The 11,611-nt window shown below is 53.8% G+C and overlaps 1 protein-coding gene across 2 annotated transcripts; it reads right to left on the reverse strand.

The window, feature by feature from the left end:
• Positions 1–3,446: 3,446 nt before the first annotated feature.
• ZNF740 (zinc finger protein 740) lies at positions 3,447–11,402 on the reverse strand. Of its 2 annotated transcripts, XM_073318311.1 has the most exons (7): positions 11,279–11,402; positions 9,336–9,715; positions 8,715–8,846; positions 8,438–8,524; positions 7,450–7,573; positions 6,284–6,402; positions 3,447–4,190 (listed from the first exon to the last, which is right to left on the reverse strand). In XM_073318311.1, exons 2-7 carry the CDS (start codon positions 9,342–9,344, stop codon positions 4,101–4,103), a joined length of 561 nt encoding a protein of 186 aa, XP_073174412.1. In that variant the 5' UTR covers positions 9,345–9,715; positions 11,279–11,402; the 3' UTR covers positions 3,447–4,100. The 2 variants fall into 2 exon arrangements, with proteins under 2 accessions (XP_073174412.1, XP_073174413.1); XM_073318312.1 differs by lacking the exons at positions 9,336–9,715; positions 11,279–11,402 and having other exon boundaries at positions 8,434–8,524; positions 8,715–8,835.
• Positions 11,403–11,611: the final 209 nt, after the last annotated feature.

Here is an 11,611-nt window from a genome sequence, read left to right on the forward strand (position 1 = left end):
AGCCACTGTTGCCAAGGGGCAAAGGAGCCAGGGCTGAACAGCCAATCACGCCTGTTTGGAAGAGAATCTTAAGTCTAGGATTAAAGGTTTTTCTGGTGATGTTCTCCAGGCCAAGATACTTCACGTTAACGCCTCTAGGCTTTCAGTGTTGACTCCACCCATGAAAACTCGTTCTACAGATGTGAGACACTGTCAACGAGGTATCTTTTAAAGAGGTCAGGATTTCTGGGGGCCCAAAAGATTGATAGGCCAACTCTCTGTAGGAGCCAGATACTAGTTCCTCAGCGATGCTGATGTTTTGATGTGATAAGGGGCTAGGTAAAGCTGATTTCAGCTCCCTTCACCACAACACGGGGGCATGGAAGGCAGGGAATCTCCTTTTACCAAATAGAGAGGGTAAAAAAAGTCTTATCAGCTTCTCTGTTGAGCAGGAAATGTTGAGAGTTCCTTTAAATTCCATCATCGGTGAAAGAGAGCAGGGAAAGACTCGTGGAAAAAGTGACTTGTCTCCTTCTCCATCGGCTTTGACCCGACTGGACCAGCTAGAATGGTAATCACCAGTGGTTGGCCTGGAAGCTGCTTCCATACAACACTCCTACAACCTTATGCCCCACAGCCAGGTTGCAAGGCCCAACACTGTTCAAACAGCCACCACCTCTTCTGTCCAGGACAGCTTGGCCCACGAGCCTGTGGTGGAAGTGTCCTGAACTTCCTTCCCTGCTGTGCCAACCCAGGTGCTGCCAACATGGAACTCCCAGCTGAGAAGCTAGCCAGTCACCCATCCCATTGCTCCCCACAACGGAGCCACAGGCATTCTGCCTAGTGTGATTCTGAATGACGGAGTCAACGGGGCTTCCAGCGCTTCCTTGAGGAACACTATGCCTCAGTCTAACCGACCCCATGGGCGCCAGCAGCCTATGCTTTGATTCCAGCCAACACCCAGAAGCTCCAGACATACAACAGGGTGTGATTTTCTCGGGCAGGGAGACTGAAAAGGAACAATTCCAAGTCGAGGTTGCAGGGGCCTAACCGAGAATCATGCAAATGGCACCAAAAATGAACCATTCTGAAACGGTCTCCAAGAGGCGGCCTGCCTTTAACAGGCAGCAGGAGCGGATCACGGAGTGTTGTAACTAACACTCCGCTCTTCCATTCTGTATGGTTACAAGCAGAGCCTGCATTTGTCTGGCCAAGAAGCAGAGGATGCCCATTTAACCTCTCCCAACAACAAAGTATGTTAGATACAAGCAGGAAATTGGACCATTGTGATTTCAGGATCTAAGGAGCTCAGGTGCCCTGAACTCACAGCTCCAGATGGACTCAGGGGAAAGGTAGTGTTTGACACCTGGGAAAGACAACCCAGGCTACCAGGTTCTACTCTAGCCGTTCCCCAAAGGAGACCACAGTGCATATGCAGACGCTGTACTCCACTGGGGAGAGATTTGGACGAAGAGCACCGCTCGAGTAAAGCATTCATACTGGTGTATCCAGCATGCAGGTGTGGAGAGCACGTGGCTGTCGAGATCCTACAAAATCAACCAAGGATGCGTCAGGCCAAGCCAGGGTGCCCTGTCCTGCGCAGGGAAAGACACAACTCTGTTCTCTTTGGAAACTGGCTTTCAGTCCCATCTTTGAGGGACTGGGGAACGCAGAGCAGAATCTGGCAGCAAGGAGCATTGCAAATCTCCCCCGACAGAGTGTCTCACTGAGATATTTGGGTAAAGGGGAAAAAAAAACAAAAAAAAAAAAACCACATCCAAGACAGAAACCCATTCCTATTTCCTTAGTGCGCACGCACATGGGGTTGGGGTCGGGGGGGAGGAGATGAGAGAGAAGGATGAGCAGCTGGGGGCAAGGGAGGCTGAAAGGACCTAGAGACCCAAGGGAACACAGCAGCGAGATGGAGACAGAAGGTCAACTTGCTAACATTAGCAGAGCCCCCGCTGGCCTAAGAAACGTAGGAAGTATCTACCTTCGCCGGACAAGGCCAAGCTGCACCAGTGCAGAACACACTCTGCTGCTGGGAAAAGCTGCTACAGAAAGGATTTTATTTCGCTATGTAGCTCGCTACGTGGGGGCAATGGTGGGGGGGCTGCATGATTTGAACTAAGAAGGGACAGAGCCACTGACATTTTAAAGAGCATTTGGGTCATTTCCCAAGAGCACTTTGCTGCAGTGTCACTGATGCTCAGAAAGCCGAGTCCAGATTCTCACTGCCCTGTGTAACCTTCCCCTACACTCTGCTCCCCATTGCCCCAGAAGAATTACCAGGGCACCAAATGACATCTTGGGGCAGAAACAGGAGATCTGAGCTGCAGCGATGCCAGCTGCTGTGCACAGAGACTAAGCTTAGCTCGACCTGGGCTATGGGTCATCTGGGTGGGTCATCCTAGACAGGGACATCTGGGCGGGGCTCCCAGCAGAGCACCGAGCAGGAAGTATCCAATATACTGCTGTCACTGCAGGGGGAGTGGAAGACAAGGTGCAGACGGGAACAACATCTTCCTTCCCCACACATTTGTTACCAGCCGGGAAAGGTCTGATCTTTAGCGGACACTCGCTGGGCCTGAGTTTTCAGATGCAGGGTATGAACGTGCGTTGGGAGCCAAGAGGGGGATTTGGGAGGCAGAGTCATCACTTTGGTAACAGGCTTTTTCTGGCTTGCAACACTCAGGGCTCCTGAGCATGGCTGGGGAGCCTGGCCCCCTCCCTCATGCTCATAGTTTGTTTCTTTCAGAAGAGGAAGTTTAACTGCCTTTCCCTGCAGGTCTCTTTAGCTGTTTCTAGCTCTCTCTGAACTGTGCAGTTGCTCCTGGGCCACTGGAGAGTTGCCGGAGAGATCACAGTTTATTTAAGTGGTGTCCACCCCCAAGTGGGCAGGGCACTAATGTACTGGAAGTGAAATCCGAGAGTGGGTTACATTCCCCCCCCAAATCCACAACAGACACTGCAAAGATCCATTCCTGGCTAGCCCACGGGGTCAAACACAAAGGGGTAGATCTTATCCCAAACTACAAAGCAACTGAAAGCCTTCCTGAGCATGAGCCAATCCCGGCAGCGTTTGAGGCAAGAACATTTCCGAGAAAGCCAGATTATGGGTTGCTGCCTTGAACCAGACTAGGATCTGAATTCAAGGGGGCACAGGGACATGTGGTAATGTGATCACCCCAAGCACCCTCACATACACACACACTGGGGCCAAGGAAGCAGGACAGCCTCTTGCAGAAGCCGTTCCCCCCCAGCCATGGGCTGTATACCCCGAAGCACTGCCTGTCATCATCAGGGGTTTGGGTGTTGCTAAGAGACATTCAGATTCCATGCGGGTTCACCCCCGCCACGTGTGCAGCAGCTGCTCAAGCAACACCATTTCACAAGACACTGATCGCACGAGTTGCTGGGTGTCACAAGAGTTTCAACTGAGCCCCCGCAACCGCCACCCTCCCCCGCAACGGTGCGCTCTCCTCCCTCCCCCTCCAATGTCCCCGCTTGTTTCTTGAAGGTGGAAAGAGCAGGAGGAAACTCAGTTATAAAATCAGACACCCTAGAAATAAAAGCTCCGCAGACCTCAGAACCAAGCTCTCGGCTGAGATGAGTTTCTGCATTTCACGCCTGAATCAAAATCCTCCACAGCTGCTTCTCATAATCCACCGCTTTGTTGGTCTCTTCCGGTGAGACTGGTTACAAAGAGAGTCAGAAGAACACCACAGTTGATTTCCACCCCGCTATATTTCATACCTGTGAGCTCTGCCTGGGCGTGAGCTGGTTGATCAGGTGATGGCAAGTGTTAAGAGTTTGAGGTGAGTGTAGCTAGCTTTGCCCTGTTGTCCCCCGAAGCCTTTCCTGAGAGGCAAATGGTGATACTTCAAAAACAAACCAATGGAAAAGAAGGTTTATACACAGCTGCCTGTGGCTTCTGCTGGTTGGGTAGAGATTCCAGATCATCCTCATCTTATTTACAGTGTCCAGACCCCATCTGAGAGTCTAGGAGAGTCCTCAGCTCTGCCCCACCTAGGCCGGAAGAGCAGGAGCAGGCAAAACCAGACACAGAAAACTGAAAATCCTGTCCACTTCCTAGCTTCTCCAATGCATCGCCCTGGCTCCTAAAGCAGCAGCTGTGAGTCAGGGGTTTTGGTCTGGCAGCCCTGGCACATTCGTTTGTGTCTAAGCAGCCGATCTGTCCTGGAGAAGCTCTGCGAAAGATGGAGAAGAGAGAAGGGAGTTATTGCAACATCAAATCCAGCCAATAAGAAAAGCACCAATGCAGGGCAGCGTGCGCTGTTGGAGTCTGTTATGGGAACGGCAGGACCAATCTCTGGAGCTAGGAAAGACTCCTAGGACAGCAAGGCACGGCTAGATTCTCTGCTGAGCATGGGGAGCTGAAGTCAGGTCCAGCTCCCCCACATTCAGGGTGCTTTGTGCTGACCCCAGCCCAAGTTATAGTAGTCGGAGGGCTGCTCTTGCTTACACAACTGGCCTAGGGTCGCTTAGGCCATTGGTTTTCAAACCGTGGGTCGCAGCAGCTCTGGTTAGCACTACCGTTAAAAGTCCTGTCGGCTGTGCTGCCCGGCTAAGGCAGGCTAGTCCCTACCTGTTCCAACACCGCGCTGCACCCCAGAAGCGGCCAGCAGCAAGTCTGGCTCTTAGGCAGGGGGGCCACAGAGCTCTGTGCTCTGCCCCCGTCCTGAGCACCGGCTCTGCACTCCCATTGGCTGGTGCTCAGGGCAGGGGCAGAGCACGGAGCTGTACCTGCTGCTGGCTGCTTCTGGGGGCGCAGCATGGTCCGCAGTGCAAGGACAGGTGGGAAGCCTGCCTTAGCACCCCCGCTGCTGAACAGAAGCCGCCGGAGGTAAGCCTGTGTCCGCAACCCCCTGCCCTGAGCTCCCCCCAAACCTGGAGCCCCTTCCTGCACCTCAAACCCCACATCCCCAGCCCCAGCCCAGAGCCCTGACCCCCTCCTACATCCCAACCCCCTGCCACAGCCCTGAGCCCCCTCCTTCACCCCAAGCCCCTCATCCCCAGCCCAGAGCCCTGACCCCCCTCACACACTCCAACCCCTCGCCACAGCCCAGAGCGCCCTCCCATACCCTGAACCCTCATTCCTGGTCCCACTCTGCAGCCCTCACCCCTGCACCCCAACACTCTGCCCCAGCCCCGAGCCCCTCCCTCACCCCCCATCCCCAGCTCTGTTGGGTCATGGGCATCAACAATTTTCTTCAACTGGGTCACCAGAAAAAAAAAAGTTTGAAAACCACTGACTTCGGCAGTGAAAGGTTAGCACAGCCATGTCCTATCCCCACTCTCTACCCCAGCTTTTAATTACCCCTGGGTGGGTCCCCTAACTTCTCTCATGGGAATTCCCCACTGGCTGTTTTCAGCCAGTATCCAACCTCTTTTGCACTGTTTGAGGAGCACAAGGGGCCGGATCGTAACCAAGGACCTGGCCCAGTGCCCAGCCATGCTGCTCAGCTGAACGAGCCGGTGTTTAGAGAGAAGAGACAGCCCCACATGGTTAAGCAGTTCACTGTTCTGCTCTGCTCGGTGGGAACCTGGAGTCTAACCCAGCTCTGACACAGACTCTGCAAGACAGCTAGGCCAACAGCTTCCATGCGTGGCTACCGACTGGGGGTGCCTCTGTTTTGGGGGAGCCATCCTGGCTGGCTGCTGGGCACCTGCAATCCCAGCAGAAGTCCAGGAGAGCTGGCGGTGCGCACAGCTCTCAGGTCATAGATAATGGAGGGACCCTAAAAGGGCAGCAATTTCTGACCTAAAACCCTTCGCAATCCCCTACTTCCCAAGGGGCTGTGGGAGGCTTTGCTCATGCCTCTGCAGCGCTAGGAAGATGAGCCATGCTCTGTGGGCCCTAGGCACAGACCTGCACTGCTAGGGACAGACCAAAAGCAACACCAGGCAGATTTGACGGGCCCAGAGTGAACCAGGAATGAATTCCCGGCAAGCCCTCATCCAGGCTGTTCGTAGGAGGCCGCTGGTTCTGATAGGAAGGAAGTGGCTTCCCCCGCTGTGTGCACACAGATCTGAGCATGCTAGCTCCCAGTGATAAGACACCGCCCTGCTCTGGGAAACCACGGAGCTTGGCGGCGCGAGACCAGGCCCTTCCAAGTACAGAGCCTGGGCTGATGCCTCTTCCCAGGAAGGGGCATCTCCTCCCCACGCCCAGCTGCTGCAGGAGTAACCCTTGCGGGCCGTGGGTGGGGGAGTATCTGCAGCAAAGCGACCCCACCCCTCGCTCGGTGGCGTGCCTGGCTGGGGGTGGGGGTGGGGTTACCTGCATGCAGCGCTCGCATTGGTAGGGCTTTTCGCCGCTGTGCACCCGCTTGTGGCGCTCCAGGTGGTACTTCTGGATGAAGCGCATGTCACACAGATCGCACTCGAACGGCTTCTCCCCTAGGGAAGAGCAGAAGGGGCTGTGATAGGGAGGCTTGTACTGCCCACTGCCCCCCCCTCCCCCCAGTGCTGGCACGCAGCCCCATGCCACCGCCTGGCTCCGAATCCCCACTGCCCTGCATGACCCAGCCTTACCCTAGACCCCCACGCCAGTCTGTTTGCCTTGCATCTCCGCCCTCGTCTCCTACTGTGCCCCCCCACTTCCCCTATCGATAATGCCACTTCGAACCACCTCTCCTCTTCATTTCCCTTTCCTAGTCCTGTCTCCACGCCTTCCTCTGTGCTGCCCCCTGCCCGTGGGCAGCCTCTTAACCCATTTGCAAAGCCGCTGCATTCTCCCCATTCAGCGCTGCCCCCAGACGGAAAGATCATTCACCAGGCTGGTCTGCATTAACTGATCAAGAGGTGCCTGCCCCGCAACGGAGTAACCATCTGATCTCGTGGCTGCACCACACGCCACTTTCCCTTGAAAACTCACCAGGACAGGGATGGATTTAATCCCGCACGGCATCCCCTCTGCACAGCCTGTTTGGTCCCCCTCTTTTCTCTGATGTCACAGCCCCACCCTATTCTACAGCTCACAGCTCTCCGCAAGCTGGGCTGTTCGGGGCGAAGCAGCAGAAAAGCAAAGAGAGGCAGAGCACTAGGGACAGAAGATCTTCCACCATCATGATCCAGGCTCTCAGCAAGGAACGGCTCATACGGCAACAGCCGCTTGCGCCTAGTCAGATCCACTGGTAGCAGCTAGAATGCAATGCAGTGAAGGCACCATTCGCAAACTCTGCACCCAAGACCTAATGCCCAGGCAGGTACATGTTCTGAATTAAACATCGCTAGGACACTTGTGCCCTCTTGCAACCTTTTTGCTTAAAGAGCTGAGCTGTTTGATTAATAGAGCCCCTGCCCCCTCTGGAACACAGCTCAAGCTACAGACGCAGCTGGAGTTATGGATCAGCCTCTCAATGCTTCACCCCCGTTCTGCTTCTGAGCCAGAAGGCCCACAGCAGCTATCAGCAGAGCAAGACCCTCGCTCTCCTGGCTCTTTACCAGTATGGATGAGGATGTGTCTCTTGAGATGGTAGCTGCTCCGAAAGGCTCCGTAGCAGTGCTCACAAATAAAGTTCTTGGGGATTCTCAGCTGGAAGGAGCCGTTCTGCTCAATCACCATCACCTGTGAAGCACAGACAGACCCTCACCGTTCCAGCGTATGGCACAGCGAGCACATAACACTGCTCTAGGGTCAGGTTCTGCCAAACTATTCACCCCTTCCTACCCCCTTCCATTTGGTGATGTCCAAGCACTCCTGTGAACTAATCAGGGCAGGGACCATTTTTGTCATGTGTCTGTGCGGTGCCTAGCACAACAGGACTCCGGGGCCCCTAGCCACTGCATTAAAGATTGTGAAGCACTTTGAGATCTCCCGATGAAAAACTCTACGTAAGAGGTAGGTACATGATTACTGCTACAATACAAAATAGTTTAGCCTCCCAATTCTCCTAGAAGGTAAGAAGGAAGATTAAGACACCGAGAGGTTAAAGGATATGCTTGTGACCATGCAGAGAGTCTATGGCAGGTCCAAGGACAGAACTCAGGAGTTCCGATTCCAAGTCCCATTGCTTTACCCACAAGACCACTCTTCCCATTTTAGCAGAGATTCTTCTTGCAGGTGAGACGGGTTCAGTACTGCAGGGAGAGCTAGTATCTGCCACATGATGCGAGTTCACATTTTGGTTTGAGGGTATCGTGTGTCACTGCCCCACCTTTACCCCAGTGTCACTCTTGGAGCCTGTGAATTCATTTCTCGCCTTCAAGGTGCTGGGCCCTCAAGGCTGAACAGTGTGATCATGAGGAGCTGGATGCCTGAGCCGCGTGACTGTTTGAAGCTAAACACCTGAAATGCCCTGCTGTCTGAGAAACAGGCAACAATGCCAACAGCTCACTCAGAAAGACAGGCTGGCCCTGAGCGTGGTAAGACTTCATAAGGCAGCCCCATCTGCCCCACTCCTCCGTGACCATATGACGGACGATTACCTGCCTTTTTAATGGTCTTTTTTGGCTGCGATGCTTCTGCTGGCTCTGCCTCTTTACGGCTGCGAGATTTCTCACTCTCCTGGCGGAGACCCTTAAGGAGAGAAAACAGGGGTCAGTTCTTTCCCTGTGTTCATTTCCAGAGCCCCTTGCCCCCCAGAATCCTCTGGAGACACCCTGAGCCATTACATTTAGACACCCCCCACTGTCATTGACATGACTAGAGAGATGGTGATGGGGCAGGATCAGGGTAGAGATGATACCTGTAACAGCTCCCCACATACCAGCATGTTCGGGCTGTTCCCTCTCTCTCCATTCTCTGTCTGTTTGGAGCTCTGTTTTGGCATCATCTTCTTGCTGGCAACAGTTGGCACGAGGCACACCCCAGAGAGGCCCTCACAGGCCAGGAGGCTCGCCTAAGAGACGAGACAAACAACCATGAAAGATGCAGGGTTGAGCCGAGCTTAGCCAGCCAGCCAGCCATAACCTAACCAGCCACTGCCCACACATGCCAGTGCCCTCTATCAGAATGAATCCGACATAGTCAGCTACATGTGCAACTACACCACCCTCTAGTGGCTGGAGGTCTACAAAGTGGGTCTATAAATTAATACTACTTGTAGCGAATGGGAGAGTTCCCTTGAGCTTAAGGAGTGCAATGTTTTGGGAGCAAGCATTCCAGTATTGTGGTGTTGTGTCTGCAATCGTGTTGGCTGCACATACTTAGCTTCCTGTTTAATTCAACAGATACCCCGTTTGATCAGAACTACATCGTTTGCATTAAGTATCTACTTCTACCCATTGTCACTGTGGGTCACCAAGGGCTCTACAGCCCATTCAGCTTGACAGTCACCTCCCAGTGACGTTGCATTCCTGTTACAGATGGGAAAATTGGGGCTCATTACCTGAGCCATCTTGTCTGTCTGTCCTCAACAAACGGATTGTAACAATTCTTTAGCCTTAATTCTCTCCCAGGAAAGAATTTTACGATTAGAAAGATTTTATTTTTTCAGTTAATCATTTTTTGCTGGTCTTGTCCAGTACCCTCCACTTTGCCGACATCTTTCTGGATTCTGAGAGCCTGGAATTGTGTGTGGCGTTATAAGGGAGTCTTCTCCCAGCACTGCCGGGAGCTGGAGAAGCTAGACGGGAAGGTAACTGACTGCACCGCTTTTACAGATGAGTCATCCCAACCCTAGCCCTGCTTCTGGATGGATTCTGGATAAAGGGGGTTGATCGCCGTGCCTCGATATTGCTGCAGACACTTCTCTGGTTTAGTCTGAGCCTGTGAGTTTAAAAAAAAAAAAAAAAAAAGCATAACTGAATCAATTGACAAGGGATGGCTAGAGAAAGAAACTTCTTTATCTGTGAGTCAAAGCACTTTCATTCAAAGAGAACCCAGGCAAAATTAATTGCTTAATATTAGCAGAGGTTTTGCAGAAAGGTGGGGAGAAGACACATAATACTCTCTCTCCTGTTTCAGAGTAACAGCCGTGTTAGTCTGTATTCGCAAAAAGAAAAGGAGTACTTGTGGCACCTTAGAGACTAACCAATTTATTTGAGCATGAGCTTTCGTGACCTACAGCTCACTTCATCGGATGTTTATGAGCTTCTCTAAGCCCTGTGTAGTTAGCCTTGACAACATTTTGCAGATGGGGAGACAGACAGAGGTAAAGTGGCTGGCCCCAGGTCACACAGTCAGAGCTGAGAGTAGAAACCAGGAGTTATGACTCTCAGTGATCTGCCCTAACCTCTAGCCACACTCCCATCCCAGCGCTGGGAAGAGAACCTGGGAATCCTGACTGCCACCTTGTGTTCAAACACACCCCTTCATTCTTCGAATACCGACACATACAGAAAGGCTGCACTAGGTGCTCTTCCACATTATTATTTCGTAGTTCAGGAGAAAGTGTCTAGAAGTCATAACTTTCTATTCTTAGAAACAGGAAACATAAAATCTGACTCTGTAGTGCCAGCTGCCTGCTCTGCGATGCTGCATGGAAATACAGTAAGACTGCGAATGAGCAAGCAGTAATGAACGTAACTGTGGATTGGTTTCAGAGTAACAGCCGTGTTAGTCTGTATTCGCAAAAAGAACAGGAGGACTTGTGGCACCTTCGAGACTAACAAATTTATTTGAGCATCAGCTTTCATGAGCTACAGCTCACTTCATCAGATGTGGATTGCGGTTCCTGTCCATGCATGCAGAAGTGGAGTGAGAGAGCAAGTTTGTGATTTGCAGGAAGAGCAACACACACATGGGTGTGAACTACTATGAGTGCGGAAACACAGTGCAGCACAAGTGAGGTCCGGTGCCTGAATCGGAGGAAGTCGGCACCACAATACGTGCTCCATGTAGCATCCCAGAGCGCACACAGGGTAAGTGTGCACAAGCACGCAGGTTGTTGCAGGGGAGCACTGCTAAATACAAGTGCATCTGCACCATGCTCATGTGCAACAGCCCCAGCCTGTGCACAAGCGTGCAAACCACAGCACGGGTGTGCAAGCATGCAGCTACGCCCAAGGCGGTGACCCAAGAGTGCAACGTTGCAGCCTGTGCTTGTGTCTGGGCGTGCAAGGCCTGAGCACGAGTGTGCGCACAAGCGCGTGGGGGGCGGGCAAGACGCAACGCCCACGAGTGTGCAAGCGACCGCGCACGCGGGTAGGTGTAAGTGTGCAAGCCACAGCCCCCGAGCGTGCAAGGGCCCCGGCGCGAGCGTACAAGCGCATGCGCGCAAGGCCGAGGCGCAGCGGGGTGCAAGGCCGGGCCGAGCCGGCTCCGGCCCCCTGTAGGGGCGGGGCCCGTTGGCCCCCGGGGCCCGCTGCCCGTTGGCTGGGGGGTCCGTACCTGGCTCGGCCGCTGCGGGCTCCAGGCTCCGCCGTTGCCTCCCTGCTCTCCCCCGGGAGACAAGTTTACAAACAGCGGCCCGAACCCTCTCGGCCGCCGCCGCTACCCCGGAACCGGAAGCGCTTGACACAGGGGTCACGTTCAGTCCGCCCGGGCGGGGCCAGCGCATGCGCGGGGTCGCTCCTGAGGCCGCCCCTGCCGCCATCTTGGTGCAGGGAAGGCAGGGAGGGGGCTGTTACCAGGGTAACCCTGAGTAGCGGGAGGGAGATCCTGAGGCCTCTGGGAGTGGGTTCGCCTTGGACTCCATATAAATCCCTGGAGGAGGGGCTCTCC

Source organism: Lepidochelys kempii, chromosome 20 (assembly GCF_965140265.1).
Source record: "Lepidochelys kempii isolate rLepKem1 chromosome 20, rLepKem1.hap2, whole genome shotgun sequence".
Classification (NCBI taxonomy): Eukaryota; Metazoa; Chordata; order Testudines; family Cheloniidae; genus Lepidochelys; species Lepidochelys kempii.

Excerpts from the sequence above, each read along its gene's own strand:
- ZNF740 (XM_073318311.1), bottom strand. Across the intron at positions 7,574-8,437 it reads CAAAAAAGACCATTAAAAAG|GTGATGGTGATTGAGCAGAA; the intron begins GCAGGTAATCGT and ends TGTGCTTCACAG. Across the intron at positions 4,191-6,283 it reads AATGCGAGCGCTGCATGCAG|AGCTTCTCCAGGACAGATCG; the intron begins GTAACCCCACCC and ends CATCTTTCGCAG.